This window comes from Sturnus vulgaris, chromosome Z (genome assembly GCF_052056855.1).
Source record: "Sturnus vulgaris isolate bStuVul1 chromosome Z, bStuVul1.hap1, whole genome shotgun sequence".
NCBI classification, from domain to species: domain Eukaryota; kingdom Metazoa; phylum Chordata; class Aves; order Passeriformes; family Sturnidae; genus Sturnus; species Sturnus vulgaris.
The window spans coordinates 62,910,152-62,931,833 of record NC_142283.1 but is presented as its reverse complement, the minus strand read 5'-3'; the positions used below and the strand labels follow the sequence as shown (position 1 = coordinate 62,931,833).

The 21,682-nt window shown below is 35.8% G+C and overlaps 1 protein-coding gene across 1 annotated transcript in view; it reads right to left on the bottom strand.

Annotated features, from left to right (window-relative positions):
• Positions 1–588: 588 nt before the first annotated feature.
• Positions 589–21,682, bottom strand: part of ERCC8 (ERCC excision repair 8, CSA ubiquitin ligase complex subunit) — a 28,567-nt gene continuing 7,473 nt past the window's right edge. The window contains exons 4-12 of the mRNA XM_014881806.2: positions 18,639–18,762; positions 17,000–17,081; positions 16,298–16,366; positions 13,724–13,790; positions 12,353–12,456; positions 11,177–11,301; positions 8,730–8,927; positions 2,513–2,599; positions 589–952 (exon numbers count right to left, since the gene is read on the bottom strand). Coding sequence (XP_014737292.1) covers positions 884–952; positions 2,513–2,599; positions 8,730–8,927; positions 11,177–11,301; positions 12,353–12,456; positions 13,724–13,790; positions 16,298–16,366; positions 17,000–17,081; positions 18,639–18,762 — 925 coding nt within the window. The 3' untranslated portion in view covers positions 589–883. The remainder of the gene's footprint in view (positions 953–2,512; positions 2,600–8,729; positions 8,928–11,176; positions 11,302–12,352; positions 12,457–13,723; positions 13,791–16,297; positions 16,367–16,999; positions 17,082–18,638; positions 18,763–21,682) is intronic.

Genomic DNA, 21,682 nt, shown 5'->3' with positions numbered 1-21,682 from the left:
AACCCTGCAAAACTCCTCCCTTTCAAAACAGAGCAGGCACTAGGACCACAAAATGTTTTAGATGAAAACAATTTGGAAGGATTACATTCAATATTTTTAACTTGAAATGTGATCTACTCTCTGCCTTGTACTCTACCTCAACCCTGTTGCTGTCCTTCACGTTTGCTAAGGATGTGTGATTCATATATAGAAGACTGATCTTAAAAAACTGCTAAGAGGAGCAACAAAGTATCTAAACTAGTTTCTATTCTTAGCTTTCTGGGTCAGTTTCAGATATTAGATGATAGAGTCACCATATAAATACTTTAACGGAGGATCTCAGTTATACCTCTTTCTAAAGTGAATACTATATTTATGGAAAAACATGCAAAACTGAAAATGCAAAAACCACCAGGCACAAAAATCTGTTGACTCCCACAGCACATAAGCATTTGAAAATTGATACAATCTGCTCCACCAAGACAGTGATAAAAGTAAGTTGGAAGTATTTCTGAGCTAGCCTTCTTTCATGGAAAATACTCTGTATCATATATCTTGGAAATTAATGGGTTATCTCCTCATGTACTAATGATAACAGAAACAATGTAATTTTGAGTGGTCCCAAGGGCTTTTATTTTTTCTTTATCAGCTGTTCAACACTGAATAAAGTATACCAAGGTGTAAGTACAAAAGTCGGCAAGTATGAAAAAGTAATCCTTTGGATTTAACTTTACAGTGATGAAAAAACAGAGAGAACAGTGGAAACTTATTTCTGAAAGACCTTGCTCTAACAGAACTGTACCTAAAATCCAGTTGTGATAAATCCAACAATGTTAAATTCTGTAGATAAAGTCTGTGAATGCAGTGCCTGAATGGCAATTTTATATCACCTCATAATTTAAATTCAGCCTTCGTCATCACTGCTGCTCCATGCGTCTTCATATGCTGGATTTAAATGCTGTTGAGGCAGAGACTAGAGAAAATAAAAATTCTCAGTATTTTGCTTAATTAAAAATACTATAATCAAGTAAGGGTAAAGCTAAATGTACTTTTTAAATGACTGCATGTAGACAAACTATTCTATCTCTCTGGAGTACTGGATTATTTCTAACTACTTTTTTAGACATTCTGCTGATTACAGACATGATATCCTTGTCATAATATCCTCGGTCTATCATAACTTAGCACTACAGTTTCAGGAAGTAGTTCTGGCTTCTATCCACGTCCAAGAAATATTTCTTACCTCAGCCCCACTAGGGTCCACCTAAAGGGTTTGTATAGTTATGCAGTGCACTGAATCACAGTCGTGTAGGGTAAATTTTTTTTCTTGTTTACTTCTATTCTGGGTTCAGATTCAGTACATACAAGCACTCAAATGCCTATTCTAGCACCTGAGAAGAAGCAGGAATTAGTGGCCTGTGGACAGCAAAACAGCTTCTTACAGAGACAAGGTCCATCTACAGCATATGCAAACAGCAGCTGTAGTTTAAAAGGTTTCAAAACAATGGCATATATTACATACTGCCACTATGTCAAATTTAAAGGAGTAGTTCTAACCAGAGATAAATAAATAAACTTCTTGCTGTGGTCTTTTCTTCAGACTAAAAAAATTACAATTTATTCACATCAAAATTTTCACAGCAAAAATATTAATTTCATGTCAACACATTTTGGGTTTAGGGTATCAAACCTTTGGAACTATATTTCTCCTCTCTGCTTAAGTGTAGGAGAGTTTTGAAATACAAAAACGTACAAAAAGCAAATGTTACAACAATTTTACGCATCTTATAATTTCCCCATCTAAAATGGAACAATGCTGAAATTTTAAAAAGTGGAATTTTCATATGCTATGGGCCAAAACCCTTATTTTTCAACATTAGGACAGTTCACCAGAATCTGATTCTGGAAATTATTTCAGTGCCTTAAAATACAGACTGTTTCCCACTCAGGCTGTTCACTGAAATATTTCTTGCCTCTGAGAGAGAGATAGTACTCTGCTGGAAAACAGTCATACGTATGATCTTCCCTGCAATCACTCTGAATGTCTTGCCTTGGGCATAAAAATAAACTTATTTAGAAACTCCTTTATTATATTTTCACATCAAAAATATTTGCGTATGAAGTGTGGTATCCCTAATCTTACCGCTTAATACACAGTTTTCTTTATATCCTTAAACAATTTAAAATACAATTTATCACCTCTATAATTCCAAAACAGGACAAACTGCAGAAAGCAGTTTGGAAATTAAAGAAACAGAATTTGAAAGACCCATAGTCAAATGGCATTAACTACTCTTAACTAAGTAGGAAGCTAGCAGCCAACAAAAGATTTCACTAGACTATAAGAGAAAACATCTTCTAAAAACCCTACCAAAATCAAAAGATCGCACAAAAGTAATAGGTGATTCTCCTCTAAATTAGGAATTGTTAAAAATGCTGATGGTGAATCACATATTTCATACTGAGTTTCCATACAACCTGCCCAACCATAACAGCAATAAAGAAATACAGTTCAAACTCGAAAATTCACTACCTTTTCAGATATATCATCAGGAACTGGTTCTCGTGGAGCTGGTATCCATGCAAGGATATTGCAGTCTTTGCTACCACTATAAAGTTCCTGTAAAAAACAAGCAGAAATTACTTTCACACAAATTTACTGAAGAGTGACATAGATACCATACTGGCAGAAAAAAGGTAGAGAGTATTATGTAAAAAAAGGCAAATAGTAAATTTCTAACTTATATTGTAATCTGAATAAGTAATATTTTAAATAATATGCCAAAATAAAACAAATGTTTTTATGTTTTTTCTCAGATTGCTCACCAAAACAGCAAAACCCACATTGAAATGAACTTTATTGCTTAAACACATTTTTTCTTCTTCCCTCTCTCTTGTCTCCTGAAAAGACAGCTATTTTAACAGTTAGGAACTTTAAGAGATTGTTTTTGGAGAAGTTAAAAAAAAAAACTTAAAAAAAACTACACAGACCAAAAAAGGCAAATATTTAATCATAATTAAAAAAACAGGAATGAACTCAAAAGAATCAAGAATCTAGTAATACACATCAGAAAGGAGCGTATGCATGGAATAAAGAAGTATAAAATGTAGTTTCAGTACTCCTAGGGAAGGAAAAGAACAAGTAAAGTACAGTGTGAAGCTTGTACCCTGTTGGGAAGACATAGATAAGAAAGACCAATTTATTGCCTTTACTATAACTAACTCTATTTATTACGGAAATGACTAAGGACTGAGATCCCATTGCACAAGGCGCCCTGCAATACATGGCAACAAACTGTCCTTACCCCAAATAGCTGTAAGCCAAATATATCTTCATTTTCTTCGTTCTGTACTAAAGGAAATACAGACTTCTCTGTCACTTTAAGATGAGGAAATTTTGCTGGTGAGAAATACTGACACCATCTTTGCAGTAAATTTTGCACCTATAACACTTGTATTTTCTGAAGTGCTACTTAAATGAACAGGTATGAAGATATTCTCATATGCCTTCAATATTGAGTTATATGCCTGCCTATTACATTTGATGTATGACAACACTTGAGTGTTGTCACGTATTTAAGCTGCCTGAATGAGACATATAAAATTTTTTGTGGTATTCAGGTTGACAGTATGAAAGCCTTGCTTTAAGTATGCTGGCTTTTATACTTAAACTAGCAACTCTGCATAAGTTCGTGTTATGAGTACATTGATTCAATTTAAGCTCAATATATTATCACAGGTCTGTCTTTGCAAGAAGTTTCCTATATAATTTCTATATAATTAGAACTGCATGAATTATGTTGACATTTGGTGCAGAAACTTAATGCTCAATTTCTATACACATTTATGTGGGCAGTCTTATTCAAGTGAGCTGCCATACTTTTCAAAAACTGATCCTACACATGAAATTGTTCATGCATAAAAAACATTCAAGATTAGAGTTTACAATTTTAAGAGAAATAACCATCCTACTTACCTTGCTTAAAAGAAGGTATGTTACACCAAAGTATAGGTCAATTTCTACTTTAGTCAGCAGTACTCTACTTGGGCCTTCTGTCTTTGACAGAATATAGAATCTCACTAAGAACTTCAAAAGATCTTTCCATGCCAAAATAACTCCTTATGAGCAATGTCCCAGTGACATCAGCATACTTCCATTTAATTCTTCTTACCACTTGTCTCACTTTTTGATTGTGGTATGGCAAGATCTTCAGTTAATATCCACTGCATTAAGCGATACTTACAATTAATTTTTACTACCTAAACTGGTGACTCACACCATAAAAGAAGAGCTAGTGACCTCTATGTAGAATTATGGTACAATACAAGACAGACACATATATTGCTCTACAAACACGCTCTATGCATGTTTATAGTACAGTATACAGAAAGATTGCAAATAAAACCTGATTTAACTTTCAGTTAACTTTACATAATAGCCTACTACTGGATTTGCCAAATACCTTTGCAGATGTCACTAGCATACTTGAATAGTACGAGCAGAAATAATTTAAATCACAATTGCTTCCTGTTGCATACCTACTATTTTATGACATATTATTCATGTATGATGATTTACGCGATTTCTTTTTCTGAAAGGGAAACATAGGTCATGTTTGTTTATTTAAATCATTCTAAGCAGATAATATGGCACACTGGTATCTAGTGTGTTAGATCCAACTGTAAACATCATCTAAGATATTGCACAATGATTTTCTCTTCCACACCACCCTTGAAATTACTGACCTCCTATTAAATTAATGCTTCTTATTAAAGGGCCAAATTCTGCAAGCAGTCTAACACCTTATTAACTTATGTAAGAACAGTATAGGCAAGCAATAATATAATGGATTTTATGGCTCTCTTCCTAGGATCAGAAAAGCCATACATATACACATTAACTAAAGCTCACACCATTCCCTGGCGACAGCCCAGTACCATACCTGAAACATAAAAGGTATTCCACACAAACATGCTAATTAGTTTGGATAAGAACAGATAAAGACTAGTATAATTGAATTTCAAATAGCTAGCTGCTTGATTATCAGTGATCATTTTTGATTATATGGTTCCAAGCAAACAGAAGACACTTCTCATCTCAAATACATAACTGGTGCAAAGTTTAAGTTTCTTCTTAAAGCCTATTCTAGTTATGAAGTGAAACAAAGATAGCAATTAAAATACACCTAATGAACAGAAAGAACATGAGAGACTGACAGCAATCAATATCAGTAAGAAATTCTGAACACAGAAAAAATAGTGAGAAAAAGCTAAGGACCAGACTCAAGGATGGGTAGGACACAATCACCAGGGTTAAAGACAGCAGAAAAAGTTTAGAAGACTGTTAATATTAAGAACACTCTTAACAATGACAAAGAATACTACATGGAAATGGCTGAAACTATAGAAAAGATCGAGACCTTGCCTCCCATGAACACAGTGTAGTAACATCCCATTAAGTGCTAGCAAGTAACGAAAAAGTTACAAAGCCATCTGCTACATATTTCACCAGTGTATACATAGCATACATCAGAGAGACTTAGAAGAACCAACAAGGAAAATTTCTGGCTTGCTTAATTAGGTTTCGATAGGCACTTAAAAATTCCAAAGCTGAAAGTGAGCTAACATGCCATTCAAAGAAAAGACAAAGAAGACCAAAAAAAAAAAAAAAAAAAAAAAGTTGAACAATATAGACAAGAATGAACTGACTGTACAGCAGTGAATAAATTCGCAGCACGTTGATTTAATAATGCTTGAGACAGTAAAATAGAAGACGTGACTATAAATTTTACAAACAACATTACATTCTCAGGAAAGGAATTTTACTGGCAAAATCATAATTTTTATTGGAATTATATGGAGACTGGTCAATGCATTTAATTGTTTCAAGACAGGATAAGATACTTGGAAGTACACGTGTGAACACCGTGAAAATAAGAGAACCACTATCTTTGCAGTTGACATCCCGATTAGAGAGTGTTGATTTGGCATGGCCTCGCTTTTTATTGGCGGGGGATGGCTTCTGTGAGGAGCTGCCAGAAGCTCCCACCATGTCTGACAGAGCCAATCTCTGATAGTTCTGAAGATGGACGGGCTGCTGGCCCAATTGGAGAGGGTGGTAATGCCTCTGTGATGACATAATTTGGGAAGAAAATCAAAACAGCTTGCACACACAGTTTTTTCGCAGTGGTGGTGGGGCGCCATGGACAGCACCATCCTGGTGTGGTCTGTGGCAAGCCCTGCCTGCCTGGCTGCCCTGAGCCTGCCTGGCTGCCCCAAGCCGGCCGTGCTTGCCCCGAGCCTGCCTGGCTGCCCCGAGCCGGCCGTGCTGTGGGCACAAGGGCAGGGGGGAGCAGTGGCTTCTCCATGCTGGCATCCCGCACGAGGAGAGGCCTCAAACAGCGCCTTCCATGGCAGGGCTGCCTGGCCAGCAGTGAAAACATGGCAAGAGACTCCCCAGCACAGATCTAGAGATGAACTTCTCAGCACTGAGAGATCCCGCAGCAATCTTTGCATTGGCAGAACTTGCTGGCAATGGTACCTAGGAGCAGCAATTTTTCTTCTAATCAGAGGAGGAAGTGAGGATACGTGAGGGAAAAGAACATGGTGACACCAAGGTCAGTGGAAAAAGAAGGGGAGAAGGTGCTCCAAGCTCACAGCCAAGACTCCCCTGCAGGCCACGGCGAGGCCCATGGTGAAGCAGGCTGTTCCCTGTAAAGCACAAAGCTGTGATCTAGTAGGAGACCAGAACAGAAAGAAAAGGGCCCTGCTTCCGGAGAGAGAGAGAAGGCCCTTGCTTCCAAAGCAGAGCAGCCTAGAGGACTGCACCCCGTGGACTTGTGACCCACCACAACAGTTTTGGGAGGGACCCCACGGCACAGCAGAGAAAAGACTCCTCTCCCCGAGCAAATGGAAGATCATCTCAAGTGATGAATGGACCAACACCCCCACGCCCTGCCTCCCTGCACTGTTGGTGGGAAAAGAGGGAAAGGCTGGGGAGAAAAAATGTTTTAAAGGCTTGTTTTACTTCTCATTATCCTCCTCTTACTCTGTTAAAAATAAATTTGCTTTATACCTTTAAATTAGAAACTGTTTTGCCCTAAGAATGTTTTTCTCCCAATCCTTATCTCAACTCCTGAGCCCCTTGCTAATCTTTTTTTCCTCTCTTCTTTGCCCATCCTTAACTAGGAGAAGGTAAGCCAACAACTCTTGTTGGGTGCCTAGCATTTGGCCAGTGTCAAATCATGACATATAGCAATGTTGTTTCTCAGACTAACTATTTAATACAACTGAAAGCAAAACATAAAAAAAAAAAAAAAATCCAGTCACAATTCTACAGTATAGAACTGAACTCTGAAAAAGGGTGCTTCTGAAAAAGAATCAAGAGTCACATCAGATAAGCAAATGAAGTTGTTGACATTACAAACTTCTAAATACAGTGACTGATGTGCACACGAGTGATCCTATACCATGGATGCCAAGGTAGAGACACCACATGTAAAATGAGTAAATAATGTTTTACAGACAGACCTAATTAGCCTCACCTCTTCAGTTTATTAAATATAAGACTAAAGATAACTTTATATAAACACACCAGAAGTTTTGCTGGGATACTACTCTTGAAAAGACAAAAAGCTTTTCAAGAACATTCTGGAAAAGATAAGCATTGGCCACATGAATATTGCAGTTGATGTATCTCACTGACTATTCATATCAGAACTGCCTTCCAGGTCTAGCAAGGCTTATTAGCATGGGGTCTATCGCATGTCCATAATGTGTCCATAATTTTCAGTAAAGTCTGTTTGAGTGATAACAGTCTCAGTGGTTCAGTCAAAGCTACTCAAAGCAGACACTACCAGAGTCACTTCCATGACGCATTGTATGAGAAGTCATGAAAAGGTATCTACATGCCTCTTCTGCCTCAAATATTTCTGCCTGACACTCAGAAACAACAGGCAAGGAAGGAGGAGCTCTAACATGAAGTATGATCCTTAGGACATGAGAGCAAGCTATGCAATGGCCTGAAAATCCATACTATCATCCATTCTTCTCTTGGCACAATACATGCCACAATATGAACAATCTGTTGTAAAGTATCTCACTGTTATTTGTCATCCTTAAGTCTTTTATTACAAGAGGAAAGTACACCAGAGGGGGATAGGTAAAGAAAGGAAGGCAGAGAAGAAGAAAAAAAGCCTGACAGTACCACGAGTCCTTGTAATGCTATGGTATTTCTCAGCTGAAATGTTCTCTGATTAATTTAAGAATCTCGTGATGTTGTCAGCACTTTATCCAAAGTGTAACTACAGGCATTTGAGCAAGATCACCTTATGAAAGTACTTGAGAGCCTTCTCAGTACTCACAGCAGTACTAATGCACTTCACATTCTTTCTTACTGTGATTAGTCTCAGGTATCTCTGGGAAAGAAAACTCCTCTTCAGTTTTACAGAAAACAAAAGCCTTCCTGCATATGCTTTTTTAATGACTACACAAGCCAAAAAATTACTAAAGATATATTGAGGAGTTACGTATGTGAGACAAAACAAGCAGTGGAAGGAACCTAATGCAGAAAACATCATCCAAAAAACTTGACGAAACTTTTCCTCGATGACATGTAAACCACAGTACTCCCTTTAATGATCTTTGATTAAAGCATACCCCTGAAAAGTGAAAGCTTTTATAGTGCAAATGGTATGTCAATCTGCATAAATATTTCTGTTCCTCTAGAATACTTCTTGTATTTTACTTACCTGAAAATGAGGCTGAAATACACAGCAGTTGACAGTACTATAATGCCCTCTAAGCATAGTTATCAGTTCTCCTGTGAAAACTGTATAAACAGCAATGGTACTTCCAAATGGAACAAAGGCAAACTCTGGATTACAGCCACAAGAGATGGCAAATTTGAGTCCTTTCCTACTTTCATTACAGACTTTGCCATAGTTCACCTGCAAAATGAGAGATGACATAGATTACACAGTCAGCTATTAAGTAAACCCACAGGAAACTCTAAGAAAAGGTCTGTTTTACTTAATGTTTAATCCTCAATAAAATTAATTTTGGGTTATATTAATGCATCTCCTGATATTTCAAACTAAAGATGTCTATCAAGAGAATTATTTTTATGTTCAATAAAGTTTACTCTTTAATATCAATTTTAAGAAAGGGAAAGAAAGAAATGCCTAAAAATTAGCAATTCCACACTAAGAAATAGGATTTGCAGGCCAGATCTGCATCAAGCACCAAAATCCTCACTGGAATTAGACTTGGTTCAGGAATTACCACCTGTTGTGGTTTAAGAACGGTATTTTCCAATTCGAAGTAGCAATAAAAACCTAAACAAGTAACAGCTCTAATATTAGTAACAAAAGATATGAGACGAGGAAACGATTTAGAAGTTCAACAAAAGAATATTGGACTGTTTTCTCCCAGCATAGCTTTGATAGAAAAAAATTCAAAGACCTTACTGATGAAGTATAAGGGAAGCCTTGCAAATTAATAGTATAAAAGCACCTTATTAACACCTGTATTAATGTCTCAAGGTAGAGTTTTATAGAGTTTCAAGCTCTTGGCAAGTTTTATACAGATAAAAATCTCACAAAAGATTGAAAGTGAAGTTTCCAAACTTAATATTCATAGAAATATATTCATAGAAACAGTATAGCCTTCCTCTAAACAAATTTAATTAAAACAAAACATTACAATTTTGACTATTTTTTTCATTAAGAAAATGTGTTGTGTTAGAATATTACCTGATGAACTATACAAATTTTTCTCAGCTTACAGTCAAAAGATTTCACATTGTGAAAGTGGGAATTTTTTTTCTGAACTCTAGACTTCAGTTTTAGGTAGGTAGGGGGATTTAAGATTAACACAGAGAGTTTTGCTAACTTTGTACACAACAGTGACATTGTCAAAAGAAAATCATAGGTATGGCTTAATTTCTATACCTTTTGAAGATATTTTAAAAAAATTATTTAGGTCAAAAGGACGGGCCAGTCAGGGAAATAAAAGGACTATAGTGTGAACTTGTATTATTTGTACAAATAAATATTTGTTTGCTGATGACTTAAAATTATTTTAAGCAATACCTCTGGGCAACGTGTGAAAATACAGTACTCTGGACAACATAACTCAGGACTTGAAAAGCACTGGGTCAAGCTATTCCACCAGATTAGAAAACTGTAAAACAGCTTATGAAACAAGTCAATGAACTAACAGGCACAGAAAAACAAAAAAACCCAGTGACCCAGCTGGTAATAGGTGAGTGAACAAACTATTATGTACTTTGCTGGTGGTGGTGATTTGAAGGCAGAAAGATGTCTGTTTATGAAGTGTTGAGAACAAGCTGGCAAATATGGGTAGCATGGAAAGAAGTCCTTTTATTTAAATATCTATAAGGAATTATTATTTCTCTGTTCTGAAACCAAGCAGTAGAATTAAAAGACTTCGGAGGTATAGAAAATTTTCTCTTTCCTAATAGCAATGTCAGACCATAATTACAGCTTACTAAAATTCCATGGATACTGACTTACCTAGTATGTTCTTTCAAAATAAACAAAGAAAACAATTTTCTTTACTGAACAGAAAATTAAAACAAGAACCTTCAGCACAAAAGAATCCACAAGCCATTGGAAGGAGTGGAACAGCAGTAGAGGTTTAAGATATTTCTCACTCCTCATTCCTGCTGCTGTGTGATTACAACACAAATCTCAAAGGATGGATGAATAAATACTTTTAACACTGCCATGCAACTCCACAGGAGAGATTCCACAAAAGCAGAAAAAGAGTTGCAGGAAAGCCAGGCAGCCAGTGAAACTCTCAGGTATGGCCAACTGCTCTATGGATAGTCCATTGGCAACTAACAGTTTAAAAAGCCCAAAACTTTCTACCAACAGTCACTGCTTATTAAAGTTTTTATTCCTGTATGAAATGTTTATAGTGATATTCACAAATTCATAAACTTAGAGCTATTACATTCAATCTTTAAGTAGATCCAGGCTTCTTTCATACTCTTTTTCTTTCTACTAACTAGAAGAAAAGAAAAACATTTTCACCAAATCTTCTAGTGATGAAATTGAGCAGCTACATCCTTTAAAAAAAACCAATTCCAACTTCTACTGACGCCCGCACAAATTATAAATCTCCGAAAATCAAGTGGAAGTAAAAAAGCAACTGAAGTTCCTTGAAAACTTACTAAGGTATTTTCTCCAGTGGAGCTGTTCCAGAGTCGCATCCGATCATCTGTACCAATGGTTAGTAGATGAAGTCCATCATTTGTATAGCATAAACCATTAACTCTCCCATTGTGAGCAGTATTTGCTGCCAGAAAAAAGAGCTCAGGTATAAGGCTTCTAGAGAAGAATTACTACTTTGTGTACATCTTTACATCTACTACTCTACTAATGTGGGGCACTGGAAGTGCTGTTTAAATAGCAACATTTAGTTAAAAATAATTAAATTTTTTGTTTAGAAAAGCATCTGGCCAGCTAACAGCCACCAGCAATGCTCCTCAGGGTGCAGTTCAAGGGCCAGATCTGTTCAATCTATCATCCAGTTGCTGAAGCCCCTAGCCTGTGTTCAAAGAGGCATTTGTACAGTGCCCTCAACCACATGCTGTAGCTTTTGGTCAGCTGTGAAGCAACCAGGATAAGGTCTCTCTGTATTATACTGCAGTACCTAATTTATACCTGCCTTTTAGGTAGAAGTATGTAAAACTGCTTTTTAAAGATTTTATTAGAAAATAATTATTTCCTGATACTGGTTTAGTTCATATACATTTCAAAAAATTAAATACCCTAGCCTATAAGATTGATATTAGATAACCAAAAAAATAATCTTGAACCTGTCAGACAAAAATAAAATTGAAAAGTAAGATGTTGTGATTGAACAAGTCAACGTGGTATTCAAATGTATAAAATGGCACCAGTTATCTTGGCAGTTACATCGAATTTTGTTATTAATTCAACAATATTTCTCCTTTTTTGACCAAGTACTAGCTTTCTTTAGAACATTTTACTCTCAATAATTTCTTGAATTGCAATCAATTTTATATGTATATAAAGGCTAATCCACAGTATGAATGAATTCTTCCACTCACAAAAAACATAACAGAATTTTCCTTTTTTGAGGAAAGCCATTTAGAACAGATACACTGCTGTTGTTAAGCCAATCCCTCTAAAAAACGTCCCAGACAACAAACACCAGCTCTATAACAGAAGTAACTAAACAAAGCTGAACGGCCTCTGTTATGTACTATGTAACAACTGGATTATCACTTCTCTCCTTGCTGGTCTTCGTATTCAAAACATTCATGAAATATAAGAATGATTCTAGTCACATATGAATTACCACCAGTTATATTTTGCATTACCTGCCTCAGAAGATGCTTTGGACTTTTCCCCATTGTGCTGATCAAGTGTACTCAGACACCCAGAAGCTCTCCTCACATCCCATAATTTTACTCTACCATCAGCACTAAGAAAAACAGATTTGCATAAATTAGGGAAATTGAGTGCACGACTCAATTCAGGACAGCTCAGGAACTGTCTTTGGTCAACTCACTTGGCACTCACCTTGGTCCAGCAACTATTCTGAACCACTCATCATGTGGGCACACTCAAGTCAACAGAAATCCATTAAAAATATTTTAAGACAGACTTCAGACTTTCATTTACATGTATTAATAACTTTAACTGGTATACTATCAGGACCTAAGAGTGAATCTTCATCTATTAACACAATACACTGTCTCTTTGTTTATAATATAACATCCTTGCATACATACACAGCATGGGAATAAACTTGCTAATTCTTCTGTTGATTAAACTGTAGCTACACACTGCAGCATTGTCTGTAATAGTGGTCTGAGAATTTGGGCTTTTGTTATCACAGATATTTTGTATGACTGGTACAGAAGTTGTCCACAAGCAAACAATTTTTCATCTGTTACAACAGGACAAACAACAATAAAAACCCTACAAACAAACAAACAAACCTCTAAACAACACACTGTTAAAACATATTCCAACTTTGATAAGCCTTTCTGAAGCCTGACTTCAGAAACCAAAGGTCTGCAGATCTGGTAGCTTCACTAATCTTTCTAGAAAACATTCCACTAAGCTTATGAAATAGCTATTCTTCTCTGCAAGAGAAAAAAAAAAACATGGCATCTAAAAAGCGAGAAATGTCACACTACAATCAAAAGCTAACATACATGAAAGTTATAGAAAAGCCAAGAGGACTTTTTTACATTAAAAATGTCTGGACAGAAAACAAAAAAAGCCTACAAGTATCAACATACAAAACATATTCACTGAATTACTGTGCTTGGAAAGTTACATATGCTAAACTACCCAAGTTATTCTCTTTCATGTAAGTGTCATTACCATGATGGTAACTTGAGCTAGACATGTTTTACTTTATTACAACACAGATTAGAAATACACACACTAATAAACAGTAAGAAGTGAGTATCTCCTTAGTATTCTACCATTTTCCTATACCAGTAGTTACAGTTAGTATTTCAAAATTCTGTACAAACTTGGTATTAAATAAGCATGATTTGTACAGCTCTTCAGGTTTCATTTTTCTAGGGAAAAGCTATAAAATTGTGAACCCCTAAAAAAAATCAATGAAGAAAATTAACTCCAAAAATGCATTTGAATTAAATCTGCATAAAGCATACATAAAATGTTTACTGACCAATATTCCAGTGCATTAAACAGTTTAGCAACATCCCTACCTTCCTGTTGCCAAAATATATTCGTGACGTGGGGACCAAGACACTGCCAATACTTCTTGTCTGTGACCTAAGAATACATGAAAAAGCTTATTATACACACCATTTAATGCAAATAACTGAAAGCTAAAGCAAATATTTAGCAGTATAGGATTCACCAAGCCAGAATAATTATTTGAATTGCAGCATAAATTTAAATTTTTTGAAACTATAATACCTTGGGACAAAAGTTATTTCTTTCTTCTTCTTCCTTGAGTGGGATTGCAGTGAGCAGAAAGTGATACATACAGTATTACATGTGTATGATTTTTAATAATAAAGATGGTTTACCTATGTAAGACACATTACAGCTCAGTCAGCTTTTTGTGCAGCACTGGCATTCTCATACATGGAAGCAATGTTCCATTTATTTTTCTTCAAATCCTTTAATAATGTTCAATATAAACCATATCTACCTTACATACTTAGAATTAAAACTTCACTCATTTTTTCCTCTAAGAATTTTGTCCTGAATGTGCAGTATTTTTTCCCTTAATTATTAAGGTATCAATGAAGCTAGTGAAGGGTGTTGAGCACAAGTCCTGTGAGGAGCAGCTGAGGGAGCTGGGGTGTTTAGTCTGGTGAAAAGGAGATTTGAGGGGATCTTACTACTCTCTAAAGCCACCTAACAAAAGCTGTATCCAGGTGGCAGTCCATCTCCCAAGTAACATATAACGGGAGAGGAAGCAGCCTCTCCAGTTGCAGCAATGGAGGTTTTGATTGGTTATTGGGAATAATTCCCATACTTTCCAAACAAAATTCTGGCAGGAACAGGCTGCCCAGGACAGTGGTTGAGTCATTATTCGCGAGGATAGGCAAAAGATGTATAGATGCGGCACTTAAGAGACATAACTCAGTGGTGGATTTGGCGGTTCTGGGTTAACAGCTGGACTCAATGATCTGAAAGGTCATATATATTCATATATATACATATGTATATATGTATGTATGTATGTAGACGTATGGTTTTTTGGTTTTTTTGTTTGTTTGAGGATTTTTTTATACACACACACACACACACACACATTTGAAAACTTAAGTTAAATAAATACAGATAATGGGAAGGATAAGATGTCTTAAATGGAAGGACTGTAATCATGCTTCATGTCATATCAGAAACATATTGTTGAAAAATAAACTAAATCATACAATACAGTTTTGCTAACACAGTTTAGAGGTGGGGTGAACCACCTTGTTCCTGGTGCATCTTCTACTAGGTGCTTTCCCATTAGCTGAATTAATCAAAGCACTGTAATGACCAGGATAACAGGAAAAACCTCCAAGATATAGGTACTACAGGATACACTTAGAAGGCTCAGAACAGATATATTTATTGGAATCCATTAATTAAACTACAGCCATGCATATACCTCTATTTCATTCGTTAGAGTTAGGCTATGTGAAAATATGCATAAATATATAGTCAAGACACTACTGATTTGCAGTTCAGTAAATAATTACTAGATTATGCTAAATCAATAACATATTCTCCTTCCACTTATTCTTCCAATATTGTACTTGAGGAAACAGGCAGTGTACAAAGACACAACAAAGCTTGTGCCTGGAAAGCATTAACTCTTGTGCCAAAATTAAGAAACCTTGATGAAATCAAGCAGGATCTTCGGAGAACTTTTTTTGTTACTGCCCTTTCTGGACCTCTTGGTTCTAGAAATAGAACAGGACATGCCTGTTGTAGCCAATTCAGTTTACAGAAGATTGATGGCTTAAGTTCTGCATCACAAAAAATCACCTAGGCTCGTTTTAGACTTAGGTGGCCACTTAAGAAATGAAGAAGCATTTGCACATTGCTGTCTGACTTAAGGCTTCCATATAGTTTGAAGCATGAAGATTTGCCTCATAATTTCCTTCTCTTGAGCATATGTATATATAATGACACTCCAAAAAGTACACATTAGATAAGGGCAGTCAAAGGCAAATTCTCATTGAGTGCCAAAAGTAAGAGATTATGGAACAATAAAACCTTACATTTAACTGAATTAGGCAAAACCAAAAGATTTGGTAACATCTTTTCATAGAAAGTTTGTTCCACAGAAATCAGAATCTTCTAAACAAATCCATTCAAGCACCTCCACGGGATATTTTGTTAAAAGCAGTGAAGTTTCCTTTTTGTTTTGATAGGGATTTTTTTCTGGCGGGGGGGGGGGGGGGGTGGGGGGTGGGGGGTGGGGAGTTTCTGTTGTTTTACTTGTTTTTTTTTTTAATTGACCACTCTATAACCCCCCAATCCAACGACTACATGTAACCATATAACAAATAGTAATCAGTTTTGATTAGGCCATGTAAATGGACAAACATCTGTAGTAACTGCTCATTGGTTAATGTTTGTATTCTGCAATTCATTAGCTCTAGAAAAACACCCAGAAGAACCTTTTGCTACTGTGTAACTTTCACAACCGGCTATAAATAAAGAAGTCATATTACTGACAAAGAATACATTGTATACAGTGTTTCTTTACAGGACTTGTTTTTACTCAAAGTAGTTATTGTTTAACATTTATGTTTCAGACTAAAAAGTACCCTGCAGAATGTGAGAACTGGATCCAGACTTCAAGTCACAGAGCTGTACTTTGGGGCTTTTGGTACCAACTGTAACAAAAGAAACAAAGACAGCTAAAAAACTCCCCAGCATTTGAAAGAACAACAACAAAATATTCTTAGCAATGACAAAAAAAATAGAAGCTAGAAATGAGCTAGTTGCTCATTCAGTCAGAGCAATGCTTCTATTAATAGATTTACATTTTCAATCCAAACAAATTTACCATGTAACAAACAAAATTTAGAAACTGGAGGTAAACAGGACCGTACTTGGGAAACTTAAAAATACCTCTTCAAATATTTTTTTGCTAAACATAGTTAAATTGTGTACATGTAGGCAATACACAGATCTATTTACAAAATTTGCTATATTTGGATCTAATAACCTTTAAATGATAACTTATGTAATGAAAGAATTTAATTATAGCTAAGAATTTTATCCATAAGGAGAAGTGATTGATGCATTATTTCAGAAGAACTAATATGATACTCTCATTGACATCATCCAACTAATGGATAGTATTTTATTTTGCCAGTAAACTTACATCTTATGAAGACTTGATTTATTAAAAATAAGACAGAGTAGAAGAAAAAACCCAACTGAAATATTACTTCCTTATTATTATAAACCTTATCTATTTATCTATATCTATATATATCTGTTTCTTAAAAACCAATACATACCTGCTATTAAACAATGCTTTGTAGCAACTGGAGACATGTGATGGCTATAGACTGTTCCCTCAAAGTGAAATATATCTGCAGGCTGATAATAAAAACAATAAATTAATTACAATGCAAGTATTTTAGCAGAATGTAAATGCTCACCATTATTTTTTCAAGTAACAGTTACAAATAAGACTAATACAAATATTACTATTTTATGTCATTGCATAGTAATGACAACTCTCCTGGTTAGAAGCTAGATCACACAAATATCACAGAGTAAGCCTGTTTCCAACAGTAGGACAACACCAGAGCTCAGAGATGACCCAAGAGACAGACCAAGAAAAGTGACAAATGAGAAGCATGAATGGAAATGATTACAATTATCGAATATTAATAAAAGCTAGTAAATAACAATATGGAAATAATAATATGGAAGTAGAGTCAACAGGAAGAAGGCACTTAAGACTAAGTTTAAAGTCTTTTTTAATTCACAAATACCACACACAATTTTCAATTCCTAAAAAAATAAAACACTTCCATATAAAACTATTATCTGTCTCATGAATGTTTAAAACTAATGGAACATATTTATTTTAATAAACTTAATATTTACTTTAATAAGTACATTTGCTTCCAAGTAAACTGCTTTTGTTATCTCATTCTGAAATACTGCATATGAAAAATCTCATAAAACTGAGTTGTCTGTACTTTCAAAAACACCATTTAGTGGCAGAACAGGTCAATCAGTAACCTTGACATGTACACTGTGTCTTTAAAGGGATGCTCACAGAACTACCAAACTATTTGGAAATTAACTGTTTATGAGAAGATTTGGCAACTGCAAACATAGTATTATATTAAAAAAATAATAATAAAAAGAGCTAAAAATTTGTTCCTTCTTATGTCCTTAGGATGACAGACCTCTTTTCAAAAAATTATTTCACTGTGTGTTAAACAGCAGTCAAATAGTATCAATATAAATCCTGTTCCCTCTGAACATTTACATATAAATGATACTATGAGTCCATGTAAATGTTCAGAGGGAACAGGACAAACTGCAGTCATGAATTCACAGTTCAACACAAGGTGCGAGTCAAAGCAACATAAATCCTAAATAATCTGTTTACCTTATTGTCAGTTACATTGGTCAGCATATTTTTAATGGTTTCTTTCATTCTCTACTGATTTTTAGAAATCGGGTCTATAGTGCTTACAATAGCAGAATTTTGGACCTGGATCCTGCACACCAAGACCACCAGTTCTTCTAAAGCACTGGTTATTAGACACTGGTTACTAAAAATAAGTTACCCTGCTGTACAGTGCCATTAGACTCAACAATCCCCAAGAACAAACTGCAGACTAGTTACCCAGCAAAAATTCAACTAGCTGTATTCCTGTTCACAGCAAAAGCAGAAAGGAACTGTCCCAAGGGTTCAAAGCTCTCCTACTGTTTAAATATTCAGGTCTTCAGAAATGGGAAGGTACACACCAAGGTGTACACAAATGCCAGGACCACATGACCCTGCTGCTGCACCCACAGTTCTAACAAGTGGCTGATTTTCATCTTCAGGATGAATAGTCCTGTTCACCTTTGCAAGAACTTCAGATATGCAAAAAATAAAATGTACACAAAGAAGGTTGCAATCTCTCTTACTTGTAAAGTATTTGTATCCCATATTTTCAAGGTTTTATCAAATGAGCTCGATGTAAACATGCCAGTGTCATGAGGATACCACTGGACTGTCTCCACACTGAATTTATGTACATCAGGATGACTCCTAAAATTAAGGAAAATATTCCAAGTGGTTAGTTTTGGTAATCGTCTTGTAGTTGTCTTGGTATTTGATGACAAGTTGAAAACATGAACATTTTTTTAAATTTGTCCTGAGGTTTTCAAGAACTATATTTGTTGGCTTGATTTTCATTCAACTAATACTCATTACTCTGAAGAGCCTTCATTTCAAAAAACCACAGATCATTACCTTTTCAAAATATAGTAACTGTAGCATATCTCAAAACACTCAAAGCATAAAAATGTCTTTTGAAATCTTTAATTTGCAATGTTTACGGAGTTTTTGTTAAATGTGATGACCTAACACTAAAAACTATTTATGCTTGTTGGAAATGGATCCACTGAAAAATACAATCACACATACAGTTCTAAATATTCATTTGTATTAGAGAATAATTACAGCTACAAAGTTATTGGCAATCCCTGTCTGACAAAGTCACCAGAGAGTAATAGGCTAAGTTACTGAGAGTCATTTATATTTGCATTCAGAAAGGAAAGAGGAAGAACAATAGGAAACTTTAAACTGAACTGTGGATATTTAGAGACTGCAATATAACTAATAATTAACTGTGGTAGAAAGAACAGGCAGCAGAGCCAATCTTGACAGCTCCAGGATACAGACTCAACTGACCAGGCTCTGAATAATACATGTCATTCAAACACCTGGTAGATGACTCATATGTGAGCTGGATTCACAGGGATCCAGCTTCAGGGGCCCAAAACCAGCTGTTTGCTCACTCTACCCTCTGCATTGGGATGAGGGAGAGCAAAGGGTGAAGTTGTAAAAAGTTGCGGATTGAGATAAACACATTTTAGTAAGTGAAATGGAACAAATCAAAACAAACACTATGCCCCTGGGAGAAAGAAAGAAAGAAACAAACAAACAAAACAAACTCCCAACTAATGAAGTGATGCAGAAGTAACCCCTCACCATAGACTTAGACTGCTGCACATCACATTTTATGGTATGGAATGCCAGTATGTCTCCGGTCAATGGGGGTCAGGTGGTCCAGCTGTTTACTCATAGCCTACTGTCCACCCCTTAAAGGGGCAGTGAGGAATGGTAAATGCCTTGACACTAACAAGCACTGTTCAGCACTCACTAAAACATCAGTGTGTTATCAAGACTGATTACAAGCCCAAAACATACTACTATACAAACTACCACGAAGAAAATTAATTCTATCCCAGCTACATGCAGTTCAACTGGCTCCAACTGCAGCTAGAAAAAGGCTCGTGAGATTTCTTTGCTTCAGCTCTTATCTTTGCATTGTTCTATCAAACATCCTGGCCTCCACAAACAATATTGCAAACAGAGATGCAGATCTTCAGTACTGCCATGGGTAGAAGAATATGTACTTCTGGGTGTACATACACCCGGCCTAAATTTGTCTACAACAGCACTGCATGAACACTACCTTTTATAGGTAGGAGTGGATCATCACAAAAGAGAACGAAAATCAACACCTTTCACCTCTGAAAATTAAATTAAAGGAATTAAAGGAGACATCTCAACAGGATGTTGAATTCAAAATAACTAAATGCACGACGACAGTCTTCCACACTGTTCTCAGCTATGTCAAAGTGTAGTGAATTATGCTGAAGGGAAAAAAAACATATACACTTGTTCTTCTAAACATGAGTGTTCACATACGTTTAAAATATCCCATCCAACACTTGTGATCTGTCTTTGAACTTTCAACTGAATAAGGGCCTTCAATTCAAAATTGCTGAAGTGCCATTTTAAAAAACTCAGCCTTCTATCGAACTGTTTCCTCACTCCTATAACATTGGCTCTTCCTTAGTCAAGAATACAGGTCGACAGTGAACGTTATTTAACCCAACATGGTCTCTCAAATAAGTTAAACTGTTGATGCAGAATAATGTTTCCACAATCCAATCAGCTTGCTCACTGCTCCTGAAGGTCTCTTACACAGGATGAACAGCATGGCTGCATAAACAAATCCTCACTTCCTCCAGGCAAACCAGGAAGGATATGACTGGCATCCTGGGAACAGGATGGGGAGTTCTAAATGGTGTAGACTCTGACTTATTAAGGAACAAAACTAGCCACAATAAATAGTGACTTAAATAAACTGAAACACCCTCTATGATCTTCCTTTTTTGCTTTGGGAACTCCTATTAATGGTTTCATATTATATTATATTATATTATTTCATATTATATTATCTCAGTGGGAGGGAGTTAATGAAAAAGACCATCAATTGATTACAGATGCATTTAGCATAGTCCAAACTTTCTTTAGCTCTTACTTATATCCAAGCTCAACTATGGATGCACTGGTGACAGCTACAATCACAAGGAATGGTGAAGAAATCCTTACTCATTGAAATTCAAGAGGAAATTTGGGATAATGCCATTGAATTTCAAAGAAATGCCAGTTCTGCTGGTACTTAAGTCAATTTTACCTACAATCCCATCAGCAGCACAGACACAGCTTTTGTGTTAACAATACACAGTGCTTCACTATATGATATATACCCAGTCATTGCATTAGGATTAAACCACAACAGAACTACACTCATCTTCTGGAGCCTAGAGTATAGGCCTGAAGACATGGAAATAAATGGGAGACTACCAACGCCAACATGTGCACGGAATGAGAGCAACAAGGATACATTTGTCAATGTAACACCCATCAAAATCCAAGGCAGTTGTCGGGACACCAAGCAAAATATTTCTCATTTTGAGATTCATCCTAATGAAAACTTGGAAATGGTGTATATTAGTAAAGGACACGCTTTTATGAGATCCTCTTGTGATTGTGTGTTTGTGGATAACATTGCTGTAGACACAAATAATCATTCTCATATTTGTGCTATAACTTTACGCCAACATTATGGAATGTAATTTTAGTTAATCAGCTCCTATTGCATTATATTAAA